At 37.5% G+C, this 21,529-nt stretch overlaps 3 protein-coding genes across 7 annotated transcripts in view; 1 reads left to right on the forward strand and 2 right to left on the reverse strand.

Moving 5' to 3' along the window:
- LOC131207648 (protein sax-3) overlaps positions 1 to 5,676 on the reverse strand; it is a 25,553-nt gene extending 19,877 nt beyond the window's left edge. The window contains exon 1 of the mRNA XM_058200271.1: positions 5,625 to 5,676. Coding sequence (XP_058056254.1) covers positions 5,625 to 5,676 — 52 coding nt within the window. The remainder of the gene's footprint in view (positions 1 to 5,624) is intronic.
- A 7,240-nt stretch (positions 5,677 to 12,916) lies between these two features.
- On the forward strand, positions 12,917 to 13,823 carry LOC131208812 (uncharacterized). The gene is made up of 2 exons (XM_058201708.1): positions 12,917 to 13,373; positions 13,438 to 13,823. Exons 1-2 carry the CDS (start codon positions 12,917 to 12,919, stop codon positions 13,569 to 13,571), a joined length of 591 nt encoding a protein of 196 aa, XP_058057691.1. The 3' UTR covers positions 13,572 to 13,823.
- On the reverse strand, positions 13,457 to 20,344 carry LOC131208810 (uncharacterized). Of its 5 annotated transcripts, none has more exons than XM_058201704.1 (5): positions 18,362 to 18,658; positions 16,143 to 16,306; positions 14,798 to 14,944; positions 14,617 to 14,687; positions 13,457 to 14,548 (listed from the first exon to the last, which is right to left on the reverse strand). In XM_058201704.1, exons 2-5 carry the CDS (start codon positions 16,210 to 16,212, stop codon positions 14,195 to 14,197), a joined length of 642 nt encoding a protein of 213 aa, XP_058057687.1. In that variant the 5' UTR covers positions 16,213 to 16,306; positions 18,362 to 18,658; the 3' UTR covers positions 13,457 to 14,194. The 5 variants fall into 5 exon arrangements, with proteins under 5 accessions (XP_058057687.1, XP_058057686.1, XP_058057688.1 ...); XM_058201703.1 differs by having other exon boundaries at positions 14,617 to 14,690; XM_058201705.1 differs by lacking the exons at positions 16,143 to 16,306; positions 18,362 to 18,658 and adding an exon at positions 20,232 to 20,344 and having other exon boundaries at positions 14,617 to 14,690.
- Positions 20,345 to 21,529: the final 1,185 nt, after the last annotated feature.

The following is a 21,529-nucleotide window of genomic DNA, read 5'->3' on the forward strand; positions in this document are numbered from 1 at the left end:
AATAAATAAATAAATAAATAAATAAATAAATAAATAAATAAATAAATAAATGAAAAGCAAGTGCGGTAGAATGCTAGCAATGAATTGTCTTAAGAACCTGTTCCGATCAAACGGTCGAAGCAGGTGTATTACTGGAGTCATTTACGCATATGAGACATGTGAAACTGATGAAACCCTGAATGAATGAATAACATAAACTTTGGATACAGGGCTCAATATCATGGCATACGAAAACAAGTTATGAAATATAAATAATGCAGCGATCCAGACCATCTACAATTAACATAGCCCACGGTTTTGCTTTTTTATTCTTTATTTTTAAAATTGGTTCTTCAAAAAAATGCTTGATTACATGAGAGTACAGAGATGTTCCACATTGAGATTGCAGCTATTTGATAAGTGGAAGGTCTCAAAATGATGAAATGAAAACGTTTCTACTTAAATCTGTTTAGGTTATATGTTATGCCGTTACGGTTTTGCTTATACTAGTTACGGTATGTAATGAAATCCACCCGTGGGCTGATTTTTTTTTCCGTCAAACAAGGTAATACATCAAATCGTTTAATCAACTATTTTTGTAGTTTGTGTTAACTGAAATGTTATAAAAAGCAAATTCATATTAGGTATGTGAATTAATTCTTACGGTTTTTATTCGACATTTGTGACCTAACTACAATAACAAAACGTATGACTACCTTAATAAAAGTATTGTCCGTCATTAGCTACTACTTTCTCCCATCTTTTAGGTAGTTCCGCGATTCCGTGTCGATAGAACTTCTTATCTTTAGAAGCAATCTACTCAGAGACCTATTTTTCGATACTTTTATAATAAATGAACCGCTGCCAAATCGTTACTTGTGTAACGGAACAAATACTAGTTCGAACGAGCAACATCTGGTGAATACGGCGGGGAGATTCACAGTTCCCATCCGACAATTTCGGGATAGGTTTTTACCAGGTTTGCGATGTGGGGTCGAGTTTTGTTATTTTGAAAAATCAGCTTATCATGTCTTTTATACCATTCTCGACGTTTTATGACCAAAGCATTGCTTCAATTGCATTAATTGTTGTTGATGGTATTGTCCTTTTATAATTTCATCGGGTTTTAAAAGCTCAAAATACACCACACCTTTCATATCTCACCATATGCACATCATAACCATTGCGCAGTGAATTTTTTGCTTTGGTTTCGATGGACATGGTTCACCAAACTGAATCCAGGCCTTTTTGGGTTTAGGATTCTTGTAATAACTCCCCTTTTTATCACCAGCGACGATTCGGTACAAGAATCCCTTTTTCAGCCGTGCAAGCTGTAATGAAAAAGTACTCCCCGCAAAAACGTTTCATCAGGAACAAAACTTGACATGTTCAAATACTTAAAAAAGGTGTTGTTTACACTTTGACTAAACAATCTATATTGCGTTAGATGCGTAATGACAGTAGTTATCAAACACATATTTCATTTTAAAAACCTGTTACATTTAATGAGTAACGCTATCTATTATAAAATCGCAAGGATTAATTCACACACACTTAATTAATTAAGAAGAAGAAGAAGAATATTTTTCGCGTTAACTGCAACATTTGTGTCAGAATCCGTGATATCTCTGAACAAAACAACATAATGTGAATGGGGGATTCTAGCCGCATATCGTACACGCCAGTAGAAAACTAAATTATAAGAGTACGGTACGAAACTTACGAAAAGCAACGAAAATTTGGTAAAAACCCGAGCTTACATTTGTGATATCCCCAATAGCTTTCAAAAATTATACGCTTCCAACAAATCTGAACTGGAAAGCATAGTGAAGATGGAAAACCAAACAATCTGGATATGAGGTACCATTGAGTCAATGCCATTTAGGCCACCCTCTGCTTGTGATACAATCTAATCGCGTGATTAACTTTTCAGTTTGATTCTAGATCTGTTGCCACCCTACTAAGCTTCGAAGCAATTGAAATATAGATCCTCAATTACTACTATATACCGCTCATCCAACGATACAGTCGTGTAATAGGGTAATAATCGAAGATAGGGTCGTATGTTTTACGTTGCTATGAACTCATTTGCGATGTATAGAATATATCACAAGCAGAGAAACTCCTTCTGCATTTGTAATCCAAAATAACCGTATAAACAACAAAGTCTTCGTATGATGTTTTACTACCTTAGATGGAATGGAGAGATATCAATAGAACCACCTCACGCCAATGTACAATAATGTCTTATCATTCCATTCTTCTGTACTTAGTGAATACTCAAACTCGTCGGCTGCTGTGGCTGAACTGTTATGTTTTCCACAGCTGGTGACAAAACAATTTTAGGTCTAAAGTAGAGACTGTAAGGGAGATTAATACTTACTACTTATTTAATTATCTCACAACCTAGGAATACTACCAAACTAGTATCATCAGCTGCTTCCTTTATTCCACAACAACAAGTGCAAGATTCTCGTTTGTTGGCTTTGTTTGTTTTTATGCAAGGACCTAAAAGCTGATGCCGTTCGGTACGCAAAGCACGTACACGGTCATTCTTGTCGATTGTGCAAAGCCGTGAGTATCAGCTACAAATTGCATTATATAGTAACATCGAGCGGTCTTACATATGTAAAACCTTAATTAAATTCAAACCTTAAACCGTAAAACGTAAATATTTCTTAAAAGTAAAAGTCTTTCAAAAGAAAACATTGAAGAATTCATAAAACGTGTCGCTTCTTCTCCTTCAGCCGCGTGACAAAGACGAGCGTCATAACTACTCTATCGATAGGACAAGCGTGCAGATAATCACTACATTTTCTCGTCCTGCAATACGTCATACGAAACTTAAGGAACTGTTTACATATTGTCAAGAACTTTGTATACCTTGGACTAATGCGATCAAACCATAGCGTCCAAACCAACGTTTCTACATAGTCTCCAACTGGGTACACAAAACGATTTGTTTTAAAAATTCATTTTTTCTTGCGAACTCCGAGTTTATATGTGAAACATTTCAAATAACGACAGTAATTTCCAAATCCAACTACAAATCCACATATATATAAGACTCGGATTATGTGTAAAATAAAAACTTATTCTTTTCCGCTTGATATGAAATAAAAGGGAAATAAAGTAGTCATACAATGAAGGAGTTCCTGAAACATGATCCCAACACTTCCATGCGCGTACCGTGATTACTCTTAGGTGGCATTCGACAATGATGAAGTGTTCCAACATCGCACAGTACACATTGTTCTCTAGAGTTTCTCTTACGCGTACGCTGTGGAGTTTCTCTTACTGCGGAATGGTGGTACTAAAGCACTGTTCTGCCAGAGCATGTCGAAGTACTCGGTGGGCATAATGCGCCATAAAGCACTTGGCACTTGGCAAACGATGATGTCTAGAGAACCACTTCGTAGTTGACAGGTGAGTTTTGCACACGGTTTTCAAAGGTGGAATGTTACATTGTGGAAATACAAAACCTGCAATTGTAATTGTAATTGTAAGTGTACTGTTTTCAAAATATGAACGGTTAGATGGACAGCATAAAACTGAAAAGCGAATTTAAAAGTATAGTTAAAAACATTTGTATTTATATTTAAAGCAGACCATTTTGATTTACCCTTTTGAAAACCGGGTTTTTAAACGAAGGTTACGTGATAAACGGGTTGTAATAGTAAATGCGCAATATGAGTGCGTTACAGACATACACATGTCAACAAAAAATTCTATGATACTGGTGGTTTCACTATTTCATAATTATGGCATGAAAATTTAAAGTGAAATTAAAATGAAAGTGAATATTTCAAGTATTTAAACACATTGGAAACAAAAACAACTTGAAAAGCTTTCAAATGAACATCTTACAGAGTTCAGATAAAGTGGAATCAGATGTACAAATTTTCAATTCGAATTCAACTGTGCAATGCAAAAAATACAAAGTATAGACTTATATTTATACCTTTTAAAATGTTTAACTGTCTAGTAAAGCGGAAAAACATGGCGAAAACTGATTGAATTACAAGCGAATTTGTTCGCTCGAACACAACGTTGGTAAACTATAACTTGGTAAACTTGGTAAACTTGGTCCATCGCAACCAAAGTTAAATACGCACTGTGAAAAGGTTATGCTGTGCATATGGATGTGAAAGGTGTGGTGTACTATGAGCTCTGAAAACCCAATTAAATTATTAATGGACAATGCTATCCACAACAATTAACTTATTTGAAGCAACCTTTTTCCATAAACCGACCAGAATGGGTTAAAAGACAAGATAAACTGATTTATCGCTCGACCACACGGCGACCGTTCAAAAAGTATTGCGACATTTGAATTTCCACGGGTTACGTATATTCGATTGGCGATTTTTTTTTGCAACTTATATTACTCACTTGTAGTGACAAGTTCGGCCATTTTGAGTAATCAGTCAATTTTTGACAGCTGTTTTGCTCAACGACAACGACTATTTTTGTCTTGCCTACAATTCTGGTTTTGTGCTTAACGATGCTACCTTTACTGGTTGAGGTTTTGCGCATCTCCACCCAATAAATTTCCAGCCTCGTTTTCCGTCCTCAGCGGGTGGTGTTGGGGTCTGCGCAGCCAGAAGTTGCCATCGCACGATTGTAGCACGAAATCTCTCTTAAAACATTTTATTCGTTCCCTCTCCTACGTAGCCCCAACGGACAAAAACAAGTGCCAGTTAATTCTACAGCCCATTGGTCCGCTTAAAGTAGACTCTAACTGGTTGGTTGTCATGTCGAGAGTCAGAGAACAACATTTACTTCCAAGTGCTTTTATTTATATTTTACTAGTCTTTTCTGCGTTGCGGTTTTTTGCGTAGGCGCAAGGTTTCGGCCGTAACACGAGAAATAATTTCTCCTGTTTGGTGCCCACCCATGAGCTCCCAAGGGTCTATTTGATGGCATGGTTCGTCCTTCGAGCCGAATGTGTTGTTGGAAAGTACGTGACACATTGCCGTGGGGCAAAGGAAGCTGGAAAATTTTGGGTTGTTTTATTTGGCTCGCTGTTATCACCTCGTCTATCTCAGGTGGGGTAAAGACACATTCGGCGGCCGTACAGTCGAAGTAGCTTTATAAAACGAACCTTTGCCCACGCAAAAGCGCTGTTTGCACATGGATTATTTGCATATTTAATCCTATTCTATAAAATTGTAGAATATTTGCACCCAAAACAGTTATAGCTTGCCGCAAATATCCATACTATCAGTTAGGTTTACGCACCTCCTAAAATATCCATCCCCTAGGCTAGGCCATCCCCTTGGCGCAATCCCTTGGTGGTAGTAAAGGAATTGGAGAGCTTTCCATCCACCTTCACCTGACTTGTGACGTTTGTCATGGTAATTATAACAAGTCTGGTAAGTTTGGCCAGTATCAGTACTCCGAAACTAGTCATAGTCTCATACAATTTTACTCTGGCTCTAGCTATCATATGGGCTTGAAATCGATGAAGAGGTGATATGTGTTCTGATTGTACTCAAATATCTAATCCAAGATCCTCCGCATGGTGAAAATCCGTATGGTTTGTTTAGATTTGAATATTACCGAAAATTAAATTTCAATCGCTTTCGTTCACGTTGCCGCAAATTTATTGGTAAATTTCATGTACTCATTAAATATTTAGTTACCTTCGGTAGCATGCAACAGCAACAGGAATTGAAGAATCATGATGGCTAACATATTGATAGTGTAACCGCCGCAGACTCTTCTTCGAAATCGACACACCATCAGCCACCGGCGCAGCGTTTGGCGGTGAAAATCATGCATATTACCTATCAGCAAGAACTATCCTTTGTTTTATTTCAGAAATTCCTGTGATGTGAGCGACCAGCCATAAATAACACACTTTCTAGCCACAAAATTCACTCCCGCACGAAGTCTTACACGATGCCAATCTGTGAACAACCAACCCCATTGGCTGGAATTTTCTTTTTGATTAGCTGGAAATTTCGCGGACCCTACACTGCGTTAACGCAGTATTTATTTTAGTATTGACCGTCTGTGGCTTTATGAATTAGACGATCTTTTTTTCTTTTTTTCACTGATTATCCACCGACCGCCTGCAAAAGCTGCATCAGGTCATGCTCAGGGGGTCTGCAGCAATCAGCCCATTCTGAAAGGGCGGCTTAATCGCAGCCCGGTAAGGACCTCTTTTCACCACACTTCACCAACACCACACCAGGTGATCCTGCCAAAAGAAGGCTTGTTTACATGTTGACTAACAAAATTGAAAATAATACTTCGGTACCGATGAACTGACATAGTAACACCAGCTCCGTTAACTATTACACTATAAAACTATACCAAACTATGCGTCAGTACCAGCGTAAACAAATAATTAAGTCTGCCCGAAAATCAATACCACTAATAAAACTTCCGATGACCACTAGGTAAACTTTCACACTGATATTATATCATTTTCATCATATAGTCTTACTTCACTCCCGTTAACACGCGACGTTGGAATTTTATTTTTTATTTTATTTTTAAAGAATATTTTTCCCGATTTTAGCTTCAAACGCCACTGTGAACGAAATTATTTTGCTGACTGCCCATTTTCACATTCTTTATTTTATGGAGCATTTAGATGGCACGTTTAGCACAAAACCACTTAAAATAGAACCACTTGTTATTCGTCACGATCACTTGAAAGAACTTTACTTGAAATAGTTGAATCACCTCGCAACGTGCCTTCCGAACACTTTCCAAACCATTTGCTCCGGATATAGCCCAAGTGGTGAAAAGCAAAAATAATCGACGGTTGGAAGAAAAATCACAACGAAAATCACACTCAATTAATCAAATTTCACTTCTCACTCAAACAGCGCACTTCGCACACTCCCAGGAACTGGACTTCCCATACTACTATGGACTGGACACAGAACCATTTCCGGGTTTCCTTAGAAATTATATCTGCTGCAGGGCTACCGGGAGAGCCTTTTCTCATTTCAGACAACCTTTGCTAATCACTTTTTGCACTTGGCATCTCCGTCGTTGAAGAAATTCACGGTGGCCTTTGTGTTGATGGCCACGCACACACTTGTAGTATTACACTTTTCGCTGATCATCCACTTATTTCCTTCTGACAACGGTAAAACTATTTACTTGCTTGCAGTGACGTCGCCAACTTCCTTTACCAAAACTACGAAGACGCGAGATTTATCATATTTCCACTATAAATAATATCGTGATACGAACATCTTCCAATTGCTAAGCTTGGTTCACTTGCCTTTCAAACAGATTGACACTTTGACACACTTAATCCAACAGTGAAATCGACAGCAAGGGTTGAGCTAGCTGCTAGCCAGAACGTGAAATTTTAATCCGTGACTAGCTTTGTAGGAACGAAATGCGAGGCGTTCAGCTCCCAGTGCTCCGGTTCCGGCGTAGCGTAGCAGGGCAACAGCACATTACGAGAGCTGTGGACAAGAAGCGCTGTCCCGTGCACCCGGAACAACTTAACTCGACTAGTACGATAGAACGGCGGTAGCTCCAACAATCCGGTAAATTTCGATAACTAGGATCCTGGTGGAGCGTAAGAATGAAACACAAACCACCGGATCTCGCCAAGACTGTCTCTCTCTCTCTTCTTTTTTCTCACTCCCGCTCTCTGTCCTCTCTCTCTCTCTCTCTCTCCGAAAGGATACGTGAGAATAAGGATTTTGTGTTTGAAACGCACCTGTCTAAAGGTATTTCTAACGAACACTGTCCGTTAGCTGGAGAGCCTTCTGCTCTCTGGAAAATGCCCCGGGAAGGACAGTTCCGAGACGGGTCGCTTCTGCGCAAAACCTCCATGGACGTACTCCCCTTTTTGGCAATTTCGAAGTAGACTGTGTTTGTGAAAAACAGGAACCTGTGAACAGATGGACGTTTCACGTTGCCTTCAAATAACGGAGGACACCATTGTACTAGCTAACAAATATTCCTCTCGTCAATTATTTTCAGTTGAGACTAGTAATACAACGTTCAGGGTTTCTTTAGGCTCTCATTTTAGCACAATAACTATCTAGCCATACTTTTATCCAGTCTAGTAAATGCACACACATAATATGATATAACAATACGAATGTGATATGGATATGAGAATGGTTTCGCATGTGTGAAAAGACCTGCCGGTACTTTGAGCCACATTTTTCATGTTCAAATAAATTATTCTACAACTCATTGAAAACAACTAAATTTTGAAAACTATTTTTAAAGCACACAATTATATAGTATATAGTAGTATATAATTAGTAAGAATTATTAAAACGAATGACGCGTACACTGTTTCTCTTCTCGCTATATAGGTCCTTGCGAATTATATCTGCTTACCGTAGCATTGGTGCACACAGCAACGGTCATTACAAAAGTTGCTGTAAATCTTTGCATTGCATCTAAAACATATCAATAATTAATTGCTTGCATTTTCCTTTGACAAACATCCTGGGTTATATACAAAGCAAAGATTGTGGAAACATCCAGTCCATGTACATATTTATTAGGTGAAAATTCAAACAGGATCAGGATCCAACTTTGAACCGAGCTTAGCTGTAAGGATTCGCAATGCAATGCTTTGTAAACACACGATACAGACTGATCTAAACATTATAAATGCTAACATAATCAACATACTTTGAATTGAAAATAGTGATTGTTATTATCCATCACTAAGCAGATTTTAACAATTTCGCTTTTATGCTTCTTTTCAAACTAAACAAACGATGAGTACTTTGTACCTGCCTTACCTTGAGTACTTGCCTCAAGCAAATACACGAACACGAATTCTAAAGCAATAGTATGAATTTACGTCCCTGGTTATGTTGCATCCTAATAGCATAAAAATGCTATACCTACATCATTAACACAGGGCCCTGTGAATGTTGAAACCGAACTCGTTTACCGACATCATCCTGCTTCTCGTGGAGGCTTCGTTTGCGTGCGTGAAACCGCCGCAGAAAGCCACCAACCTTGATCTTTTACACAATTTACATAACTATAAACAATGACGTAAAACAGGTATAGAACCTGCTACAGAGAATCTAGTGTTCCACACGTTTAGTTCCAAACAACAAAGCGGAGGGAAGTTTTGGATCACTTCAAGTATTATACAATAGATTTTACGCGGCATACTGTCGTCTCGTTCAAAAGCCATTCGAGAGCTAATAGCAACATCTTGAGACATCTTGCTTTGATTTATCGCTATATGCCACATTTCACAGCCGAGAAGTTGGAGTGTTCGAAAGTGGTGAACATTAGTTTTTCACATTCTCCGAACCGCGCTTGACTCTTAACAAAAGTTGTTTACCGTTAGTGTTGTTGTTATTATTATCATTTCAGAAGTTTTGAGTATGAAACTTCTTTCATATCTCTGCGCTGAAGCGATATTGATGGTTTAGTGGTTTTTTCAACAATTGGGGAGGATGAAAGACGCACCTCGTTCTGGCTGGCAGAACGAGGTATCGAATGTTTTACACACATGCTTTTGATTTCATTCTATTGTAAAATATTTTTTTTGCTTAGATTCACAGTCTTAATCTACTTCTCCAATTTGAAAACACTCGCTTCTAGCTCTAGCGCATCCTTTGAGGATATTCATATACTTTGAACTTTGTTTTCTTTGAATTCGTTTTAATTTCATCACTAACTGACAGACAACTGAATCTGTTGGTTGAATACACTTACTTGTTTTCAGATTGTTTTCCGCAAAACATTGCGAGTATCGGAAAGCATGCGACCGTTGTCATGTCTAAAGAAACTAATGCAAATAATTTTGTACGTGGTTATTCATATGAAAAAGTAATACACGCGATAGATGCCACGTTTACTGAGCTAAGTCAATAGCGAGTGGTGATTTTTTATGGTTTGTGGTATTACTGACAAAGAGAGGTTGTGAAGCAACATAACCAGCCAAAGGTCTAAAGCGACTAAAATACAAACGGTTAGTCGGGAAGATTTTAACTTCCATACGTTTAGATGACCATAATTTCTATCAACAACCTGGAAGGAATAGTTGCATGAAGAGTATTACATTGCCTTATAGGACTAAGAAAAGAATAGTTTAATATGATGAAAATAACCTACGACCTAGAAAGTCTTAGTCAAATTTCATCAATTACGATTCGAACTGTTTGCTCACGCACCGTATATGTTCCCAAACCAAACGGGCAAGCACCAGGAAAAAGATTCTGATCGAATAATGAAGTGGAGTGAAGCGGAAAGCGAGACGTATTTTGAATAGTAATGCATTTCGTACCACAGAAAAGAAATCGAAATTTGGGAAAATCACTGCACCAGTTGTATTATCTCTTAATGTAACAAGTGTAAAGATAATTACAAATTCAACTAAAATAAGCTCGTTAGCTCTAAAGTGCGTGGTACTACGTTCTTATATTGGGTTGAGGAAAAAGTAACCCATTATTTTTTTAGTAGATGGCTTTAAAATCGATATCTTGTGAACTGTCGATCGTACAATTTCAAGTTTATGCTCGTTTTAAAGCTTACACCTTACACTTAAAAAAAAATGTTGTTGATGTTAAAGATGCACCTCGCAAAGGCATACAATAAAAAATATTTTAGTATAAGTAAATCGAGAAAGTAATTCAAAAGTCCGAGTAACTTTAATGTATAAAGACAACAAGATACCGTTGTATAAAAATTACTGCAATACAGTAAGAGAATGTTACTTAATTCTTCAATAAAACTATTATGAATTGGCTCTTATCATAGAGTCATGCTTAATGATGATTTTGAACTTTTAGTTTGTTGTTGACTGCTTTAAAACCGGTGATACTTAAAAACGGCGATGTTACCATCGTTCAAAGGTACATTATTGGAAAAATAATCTCTTATCGTTTATTGAATAGCAGTATATAGAGTATTTATAAAATAGAACAAGTCACTTCTTGAAAAAAATCATTATTCTGCTTTGGGCATCTTTGTCCTTATCTTAATTAATTTGGAATTTAGAATGATTTTAATTTCTAAAACTAATTTACTAGTTGCCATTTTAACTTTTAGTATCTTATAGACCTTTTACATCCTATAAAAATTTGAAACTTCCGCGTTCCCATTACTTCAAAAATATGAAGAGTAATATTTACATGTTGTTTCGGTTACTGTTTATATAGCTTTTTCTTAATAAGCTAGAAGCTGAAGCGTCGGGTTGTTGAGCTCATTTTTGTTTAATCAATTATTCACACTCTTATCCGCTCCCCAATGCTTTCAATGATGTCCATCTTTCCGAGGGTCACTGCATTTTCATGGCTCAATTAATCGAAATCAAAGGCATCCTTTACATCCTCTGCCCTGGATCTTTGCATCCCTGTTTACCACGCATCACCATCACCATCAATCCAGTCTATCTAACACCCTGACGAGAGACGAATACTTCACATCAGCTTCAGCTTGCCGTGAAGCCATTTAACCTCTCGATTGCACGGTGAGAGCTTTGATCCTTCCGAAGGTTGACAGGGCACGGAAGTCGGTTGGAACCTTTAATTTATTTTACACTCCGTCAAGTTAAACACCACGTTAACCCTAGCCACTCACTATATCAGTGCCAGAACAGGATACCGGGCATGTCAACATGAGGACCATAGCCAGTGCTAAGGGGAAACCTTTCAATATTTCGCGTTTAGATAGGGACAAAGCATCTGTACTTGAAACTCGAACGAAGCCCATGTCGATTTGACCTCCATGAGAATGTCGTACGATGAGAACTAAAAATAAAGCATACACTTCTATATCTGCCCTCCGGAGTGATCAGTATCTTTTCAATCTCTATCGGCTCGCTCACCAAAGGGAAAATAGAAATGCCAGCCATGCCAGTAGGAAGATTGTAAAGCATAATGGTGCTTGGTTTTAAGTCGATGATAAATAGCTGATAAGTGATGCGCTTGATGTTGTTTTATTTTTAAAATTGTTACGCTCGCTTTGTAAACCTTCAGTGCCTTTTTAACGCGCACATTTTACCTTCATTGCCTTATACGAACGAACAACATCAAAAAGTTAAATCATACGAAAAACGACATATTTGAGCGGTGAACGAAGAGAAAACTTTTCCTGGCTGGCTAAGGACTGTGGCAAGGAACGAATTAGGGAATTAAAATAAGTTTCGTTAACCGTTACAGGTCTGCCACCTCGTCAGTTGTAGCGGCCGGATGATGATGAGACTAAGTAGCTCCTTCGTCCAATTCGTTTGCCACATATTTTAGAATAATTCTTTAAATACCGTAGCATAGTTTAACAATAACATTTTTCTCCAATGAAAAAGTTAACCATAAGTAAATGAGTTTATATCTACACCGCAAGTAAAAGCTTCTTTCTATGACAAATTACTCGTATGGACTATAATCAAATGAATCCTGAAACGACTGTTACATTTTGTGATGGTTAAAAATATTCATGCATGTTTATAATGCTGATAAAATAAAGTTGAAAAATAAAATGTTAAAAAACTCAATGCAAAATAATAATAAAAATATTTGTTAATTTGGTGAATACAGTTTTTAAATAGATGTTATAACGAAGTGGTTTATATTAGATACTCCTTAAAATTGAATCATATTTAAAATCATCTTCTAAAAGGACAGTAGAGGAACGAATAATACGTAACGGAGTTAGGCGTTGGGTTCGTTATGTTTTAACGAAGCAAGCTCAAATTCTATAGCTGGTGCTAAAGAATGCATCTGTTTATTTGTGCAGATTCATTATACTTCATACTATGTAACACTGGTAAGCAGCTCCTAATTATTCAACGCAAACGCTCGATGACCGATAAAATAGCGGTCAAACAAAATTGGTGTTAAAATTAAAAATGTGTTTATCTCTTTCAATAGAAACGACTGTAATATTTCAACTATGCCGCATAAACCAAACCTCGCTGTCAATAATGTTTACGCCGCGCTGACATGTTTACATTGTCACGCAAACTTCAATCATGGCGACCACGCCGGTTCGTCAAAATACATCCAACTCGAAGATAAAGTCGCCACGAACGCCTGGTTTTACTGGTACCGTTGCATCTTCTCGAGTTGAAAACATTATTTATAGCTGCATTGAACAACATCGCAAATGGAAAAGTGCAGTTGATAAAGGGTCTCAGTTTTGTAACGCAATCTCAAACGCTAAACTTAGCACTCTCCAATCTGAAGGGCAACTTCCTTACCCGGAAAACGTAATACTTTATTGTAAAAACATGCGCATTTTGATCACCATTTTTGAAGACGCTTTATTGAATGCCGAAACCTGCCTTACCCACATTAAATCATTAGAATCATCTTTCGAAGCGAGTGCAGTGATCGGACAAACATGGAATTTCCAGAAAATCGTTAGTGTTTTAGAGACGATTGTCACCTCTTATAAAAATGAATTTTGCACCAGAAGCCACATATCCGGTAAGAACATTAAAGCGATTGCATAATTTCAGCCTGCTTCGAATATGCTTTTTTATTTTCTTAGAGAACATCGGCCACACTATGTCAACCGAACAATTGAAGCTTTACGTTCGAGGCTGGAATAGTATGATGGACCTTGAACGAGATCGGGAATTACAATTTCACATGATGATGTATGAGTTTCGGTTTTCAGGGTAAAAAGAACTCCTTCGTTGCAACATTTCCAGTAACAGAACTACTGCAAAAGCGGCTTCCCCGTAGATCATCTGTGCGTGCTGCACAATAATCGATTTCTGTGCGAAAGACGTTCTTACTCATATTCCATGTGCGCTACACTGCTCAACAGTTTTGTTTATTTTCATGTTTCTGCATTCGTTGTTTTTTCCATCGTGCTGAACAGCTCATTTGCTGCATGTGACACTTAACTTAGAATAAATCTTTTATACACAATTGTTTCGCAGTGCGATGTTTAATCAGTATCACATGCAAGTGACGTAAGTTTTTGTAGTCTTGGACACCTGATATGTCGGCTATTAATATATGGCATCATTAATACTGTACATCCAAGCACGATCGTGTATCTTTCTAACGTAATATCTCATGACTGCGATACACACCAATCTTGCACTCCCCTCACATTGCACAAAGGTTTCTATCATAGTTTACAATTTAAGTAATAAGAACACAGCCTAACTACTACTTGAAGGTCAGGATAGGACGCGTTTTACGGTGCAGTTTTTACTGCAAGCATTACTTAAAATCAGTTAACATACTTCGCAATACCCAAAATTAGTTGAAAGGAAACCACATACGGCACAGCATTATTCATGGTAAGGAGGGGGTTTTACGGGACATGATTTTTCGTCCAAGACGCACACTGAACATTGTGCCAGTGGGTAAACCAAAGTCGTATCATTATGATTACTTTCTGAGTTTGGAGTGCAAAAAGAACTCCTTTGCATATGAGAAGAGCTAGGATAAGAGATCGTTCTGTTGGTAGTATTCATTGCGACACTTAGAGTGGTTGATGCGATGGAAGAGCGCAGCAGCGAGGCAGGATCAAGCTTGATTGCATCATCATAGGTTGGGGGGGCTATAGCAACGGTATCGTAGTCAGGTGGTTTTTCTCGCCGTTGTTCGTCGTTGACATTTATCACGTGTACTGGATCGTCACTCTTGAAAGTGCAGAGAATATAACAAACAATGGTAAAAGGATAATTCTTATGAAGCCTTGGCAACATACCTCATCGTTCGATCCTGGTCGATTGGGCGTGTGCAGCCAGCAGCACATGGCAGTGCATATAAGACAAGCTCCTGCTGCTCCATTTCAATAATGTTATAGCAGTATTACATGTGTTCCACAGAATGAAAGACAAATTTACTTTCCTGTCTTTTCAATCGATAGGCGGCTTTCTCATGCTTACCCAAAATACATGCTACGCCGGCGTATCGTACCGGTTCGGAGTAGTTTTCTGCTAAACCTAACCAGTTGACTAGTGCTCCAACGCACAAGAGCATCATCCCATACCGGTATGGACGCTGCGTGCGTTGAGTTTCCTCCAAGGACATTACTGTAACCGATAAGCAAAAACCATTTTTTCAGCTAAAATGTTGACGATAATCGATTTATCAATAGTATGTTAAGCATTCAAACTAATTATGACTTGCTCGTCGCCGATCTGTTTCTGATCGTGATCAATAAAGTCAATATCCTATTAATTAGCATTCGGGAGTTAAACGAACTACAATGCTGATCGAGGTGCTTTCGTTCGAGGCAAGTGCTTATGATCATACTCCGCTAGATTCCAAAAATGCGGAACATCAGACTGAAAACTTGCATCAGCGTCATTGTAAAGAAAATGAAATTACGCGCGTGGTTAAAAATTTAAAAAAATAACATTGACATACTGTACCAAAGTTTAATCTATTAATTAATCTTAAAATACTTATTGAAAACCACAAAATATCATTACACCAAACTTCACCCTAAGTAAAGCAAACATAATATTGATTTGTAAACACTTTTTTTTCTTTTGTATTATAGAGACTTTGAGCTGTATTCGCCTAACATTCTGCTCTAGTTTATGACACTGATTTGCAAAGTGTGTACCGTTTTGTTCGGAATTATAGTTTTGTCGTTGGCGCATATGTGTACGCGAAAACGTGTGGTTAGAAAACATCTTTTTGGTCGAAACTTTGTGTGTGTATTCAATCAAATCAAAACATTTAGTAGAAATAATCAAAAACGACATCTTTATCTACTTTTACAAGCCACCACTTAATGCATGTTTCATGATTTCCACATTCTTTGAGCGCACTGGTCTACTCTAGGCGTTCTTATCTTTTACACATCAAGACCATATTCAATTTTCTATAACAATTGTAAGAAAAACTTTATTCACACATCAGCAGCTTCAAGATATACTGCATGTTTCTACACGTAAAACAAGATAAATGTATTCATATTTTGATTTTTCACATTCACATATTCACGTTTTCACATTCAAGATAAGAATATTCACACTCATAATGGAAATTTGATTGTTCACTATTTCTGTTGCACATCAAGAAACATGAAATCTTCTATAAAATAAAGCGTTCAATTTCAACTTTAAATTTACTATTTGAGAAAAGCTTCAGCTAACATGTAACGTAATCGTACAAACATCGATAAGATCGTAACATTGAGGTGATTTAAATTGTTTTGTTTCACTCATGCTTTCAGGTACATTAGTTAGTGCATGCTTTGAAAATAGCTGATTGGATTACCTGTTGATACACTAGCATCGATCGAGGTCGGTCGTTCGTGAACTACTGTTATCGTTGAAATTGTATTCATAGCTCTACACCCAAAACAACCGTTATGCTTTCAAATCGCCTATGACTGGTATGATGCAGTATTCAAGCGAAGCAAGATTGGTTGTAAATTGAAACTAATTGAAGAAAAGTGAACAAAATTTCTTTTACGCTATTATCGAGGTTTATTCTCTTACAACGTATCAGTAACTCAGCCCATACGGTAATAAACTCGAATGTGTAACAGTACAGTTTAGTACGTGGCCATAACTCAGAAGCAAATTTTTGGGGCACTAAGCAAATACTGATAAGCTGACCGCCTGAAACTGCGATACAAAAGAATGTCTGTATTGGGATTATTCTTTTCCTATTCCAACCGCCGTTTGAAATACTGCTGTTTGTTCTACTTCGCGATGATATCTTTACATTAGTACTAACATGCCTAGATAGCAACAACTTTTTGTGAGCATCGTCTGCGGTCGTTGACAAATTTTTGAATTATTTCATATACACTCAGGATGGTTTAAGCGTTGCACGGAGCTGCTAAATACGTTTGTTTTTTGCGTTAACCAACCGAGTTTACATTCCGTTCTGTTTAAAAATGTAGTATCGCCGTACCCAAAGATAAAATCAAAATTTCAGTTCTTGGAACGTTATAACGCAGATGAAGACTAAATGTAACTTTTTTGGTGAAGATTTACACTCGACAACTGTTGAACATACACAAAGATATATACTTTTACAGCTACTCGTCTTGAAACTCGTCTGTTTAAACTTATCGCTGTATATTCCACGCAGCTGTACGACGGTTACATGTCCTCAGCACAAAGTTTTTTTTATTAATCTTAGAAGAACGGACCGGGCCGTATTTATGGTAGCACAAAATTGTTTGTTTCGAAAAACATGTGCGTATTCCGGAAAACTGCTACCCATAAAGTTCAATATCACCATTCTTATCGTTATATCTTCAGTCAATCTTTGGAATTGGTTTGTTTGTAATTTGAAAAAAGTATGCACTAAATCCCCGCCAGCCTAACGGGCCTTGTCGTCGTACGGTTTCACTATTTAGTTAAGATGTCACTCACACGGAAGCGAAACAGAACGCTTGAAAAGAGCTAATCAGCCAGTCGTCATTGGTGAGCTCACTGGCCTTCAGCATGCCGGTAACGTGAGTTGAATAACTTCTTGCTCTTTTTCTTTTCATCCGGTGTCGTATTCCACAACACATAGCACAACAATAAAGCCAAGCAAAAGCTTAGTAATAGCTTCCTAATTTTTACATTGGCTCAACAAGCTAATTGGTCAAAACTTTGGATTCTATATTCTAGCTGCATTCACCAAAAATCAAATGTTATATGTTAATAACAAATCAATAATCGCAATCCACATTTTATATATTGCAACAAAGTGTTGATTTATGGAAATATGCATAACCGTTATTTTCGTTTATTGGCCTTGATTACTTTTAAATAAAAAAAAAACACACTACTATTTCTTTAAAAGCAAAATTTATGGTTGACTAACTGCAGTTACAGTTCACACGATAGATGCTTGCACGAACTGAAATACTGGTTTTTAATTATTTGTTTCCTATATATTATATAAATGGAAGCTCATACATAATGCACACATCCCTATACCGGCGATATAGTTCAAGCATTACATTCGATTTAACATTCTCTTTTACGGAACCCATGATTCTGAACAAATCTGGGCTTGACTTTTTAAATAGAACCAAATAGAACCAATACAAGAGACCTAAAACCAATAATGACAAACAAAACAAGATTCCAAACGAAACAGTATATTCAATAAACAAAAAACAAAAAAGCTATGCAAAGTGTTTGACCGTTATTTTTTAAGGCCTTAAGTATGAATATGGGAACTGCTATTCAAAGTTTATGAAAAGAGACATAAATAAACCATTTTTGTCACGATGGTAGATAGAACAGAATTTGTGCCTCTAAAAGGTACTAAAGAACAATGCCTTCTCAAGAATTTTGCATGGAACTAATGACAAATCAGTATTAGGCAGTCAGTAATTAGGCATTGATGCGTAGGGTATCTCGTTGGTTAGATGTAGATGTGATCTAAATTTGAACAATTCACAACTATGCAACTCTCTAAATTTGCGGTGCCGTTTTTGCGCTACATTCCCATACTACTTCCGCCGTACAACCCGCATCACTCACTTGTTAGCGTCTTGGCAGCTGAATAAACTTTGGTATTTCTATGAAATGTCGTTCCGTAAGAGCCTCTCTGTAGCTGCTCTGTACACAACGATGTTATCTTAGTTTGGGTGTTACAACTCCCTTTGGTTAGTGCACAGTAGGTGAATAGTCTCCGAATTTTCACTTTCCGTGAACATCTGTACTTTTACAAGCTTTTTATATCGTCGTTTCGTAAATAGTAACACATGAATAACGATGGACAGCTCGTGTCTGATCCACGTTGAACGAGCAGCACTACAAACGAGAACACTACAAACGCATTCGCGACCATCGTCATACTGAGTACTCGTGGTTCGCGATCAAAACGCGAAACGCGATCGCGCTGATCGCGTACGCGGGGACGGGTCTCGCCCTGGGTGGCTCTAGGAGATATTTTTCATAACTTATACGACAGTGTGTGAGCATGAACTTGAAATACTACCGGTTTGGGGGGGAAACGTCACATACATACACCACCATGAATTTGTTTACCGTTCACTATCGATCACGCTGTTCAAATGCGTAGCACAATGGCTTTGTGTGCATCGCCATGGTAACGTTTCTATCAGTCGCGACACTAGTATTCGTTTCAGATCGGTGGTCAACAAGGCAAAGCAAAATAACAGATGTTTAGCGACTTGTCTTCCTGTCTGAGCACGATCGAGGTTACTCGAAAATGATGCATGATCCGTAGTTAATGTAAACTCAGTCGAACACTACCATCAGCATCTTGCTTACATCAAGTCCGGATAATACCTAATCGGGGCTGCTCTGTTCTTAAAACACAGGAAGAAGGGAAACAACTGTTTTCGCTATCACCTGCATCAGCTCTGTAAGAAAATATGAAGTTTCGCAAAATGACATGGCGTCTACAGCACACGGAGCGAGATCGTCGTTTTATTGGTGAAGAATGTTTGTGTATTTTCACCGAAGCCCCACTAGGGCTGCTCCGTCCGAACTTTATGTAGACAATATGCGGCGCTACTAGTCGGCAACTAGCTTTAGGTGGTACTGTCATGGTGAGTATTAGTAGATCGTAAGTAGACAGTTGCACTTTTAACACATGTAGTAACGTTTTCTGACCGTGAACCTTCGCCTGGGCTGAACTGTTCTCTCATGTACCGGTAATTATCCGCAGACAACGATAGTGCGAACTTCCTTTTTCCATTAGTTATAATCTGTACTTTTACGACGTAACCAAACATCCTTATAACATAACACATTTTTCGCAACGCAACGCGTTCGTAAAATGTGGTCTTTCAGTTATGGTTGAAGTATCAAAATACCTAGCAGTAAATACCAATTTAATTACTAGAATTAATTACCCGTAAGACTATCAACACAGTGGTAAATAGTTTGCTGCTATTTCATTTCATTTGGAATAGAATTTCTATTAGAGCTATAAATCTTAGTGAAATTTAAATTTTTATAATATGCTAGCTTGCTTATAAATACAAGTAGCTCTTTATTATAAGTAGCTGATAATAACAGTTCTACTAGAACGTTGGTTCATTGAATGTTTTCTGAATGTTGAACTAACGCTAACAGCCGCAATTTGTTTGACTGGTAGCAATTACAAGTAGTAACTGTAACTCTCTCGTTGCTCGTCCGTAGACTCTATGACCCACCGGCTTCTATGCGCAAGACGTTAGTTCGCACTTGAGTGCAAAACTTTAAGTTGGTGCTTAATACGGTCCAAAATAATAATAAATAAATAAAGTACTGTAACTCTCTCTCGTTCGCTGTGATCAGTAACTGATTGTTGCTCTCTTGTCTTGGTCAATGCAAACTTTGTTATTATGAGTCAACTGTATTTATTGTCAACGAATGGTTGTACTAAAATTATACTCACTCATATTATCCATGTCATCTAATGATCGTGTACACTTGTTGTGAAATATAATTTTGATACGTTGTATTTTGATGCTGTTGAATGTTTGTTGTAATTCATGTGTTTTCTCGCAATATTTCTGCTCTTAACCTTTTGTAATGGAAACAGCAAAAACTGTTCGTGTTTTGAACCGACCGCACTTAAGCGTTAAAACAACACTGACCGACGATCGTTACTAAACATCTGATAGCGTCAGATAACAGCACGAGTTCGTGAATATTGTTTGAGGGACTACAACGAAACCCGTCTCAACAATATTGAGAATTTTTTTGTTAAGATTGCTCATCTATATTGCACTTGTTTTTCTCTCTTACTCTCCGTTACTCATTTTACATCTTCTCTTTATCTCGCTCGCAACTTTACGTTATTACGAGACTTATTTTGAATAGTATGAGGTGGACTGGCTTCACGAGCTGGCTTCAGATATATTAAATCTGACCATAAAACAAGATCAACCAAAACAACTTTTAGTGTGCACACTCATGATGTAAAATTTTCCTGCCTTAATGTTGCGTTCTGAGAATAATCTACAATTGCAATCAAAGTACATTAGGCATTGGAAAACTGCGCACCATCGTTCAATCTAGGAAATCTTGCAAGAGATTACAAAATTCAGTTACGAAAACCCAACAAATACAAAATTTTAATAAGTATGGTGAATAGCAAATATATCATAAACACATGAAAAACTGTGTTAGAACGATGCGTGTACTAAGTATACGTCAAACGTTCCAATTAAAGAAATAAAATTCCATACATTATGTGGGTCACATCACTCTTTCACATCATTCCTTTAAGGACTTAGCTTATTTGTTTGCATGGTATAACATTCCAACGTTTAGCAAACAACCACAACAAATACCATGTTATCATCGTCAACCATGTACCGTTCCGTATTCATGCAGGTACTTCTTGGAATTATCGGTTAAATAAACATTCGTACATGATAACGAACAAATTCCAGATAGTCGTCGTTTTTCATACAATAAATGTTTTATTTCTTTTTTACTGGCGCCTTTTTCTACGTGGCTATGTTACAATTTAACTTTAAGTTTATCTAGCCCCAGACCTTGATAACGTAACTGTCCATGTAAACAGTAGTAGTGAAGCGTCATTGACCAAGACAATTCAGTGAGGTTGTTCAAAAATGTTAGTAGAACTTGTAGACAGATACGAAGAGTAGAAAACGATTTTTTTTGAGTGGCTGTCAACTAAGAACCGTTTCTTACACTGCGTCCACACTATGAGAATCTGAATCA

This window comes from Anopheles bellator, chromosome 2, assembly GCF_943735745.2.
Source record: "Anopheles bellator chromosome 2, idAnoBellAS_SP24_06.2, whole genome shotgun sequence".
Classification (NCBI taxonomy): Eukaryota; Metazoa; Arthropoda; class Insecta; order Diptera; family Culicidae; genus Anopheles; species Anopheles bellator.

Coding starts and splice junctions, on each gene's coding strand:
- LOC131208812 (XM_058201708.1), top strand. CDS start 12,917: ATGGCGACCACGCCGGTTCGTCAAAATACATCCAACTCGAAGATAAAG. Junction 13,374..13,437: donor CACCAGAAGCCACATATCCG/GTAAGAACATTA, acceptor TTATTTTCTTAG/AGAACATCGGCCACACTATG.
- LOC131208810 (XM_058201703.1), bottom strand. CDS start 16,212: ATGAATACAATTTCAACGATAACAGTAGTTCACGAACGACCGACCTCG. Junction 14,945..16,142: donor CGATGCTAGTGTATCAACAG/GTAATCCAATCA, acceptor TATCGGTTACAG/TAATGTCCTTGGAGGAAACT. Junction 14,549..14,616: donor GACCAGGATCGAACGATGAG/GTATGTTGCCAA, acceptor TGCACTTTCAAG/AGTGACGATCCAGTACACGT.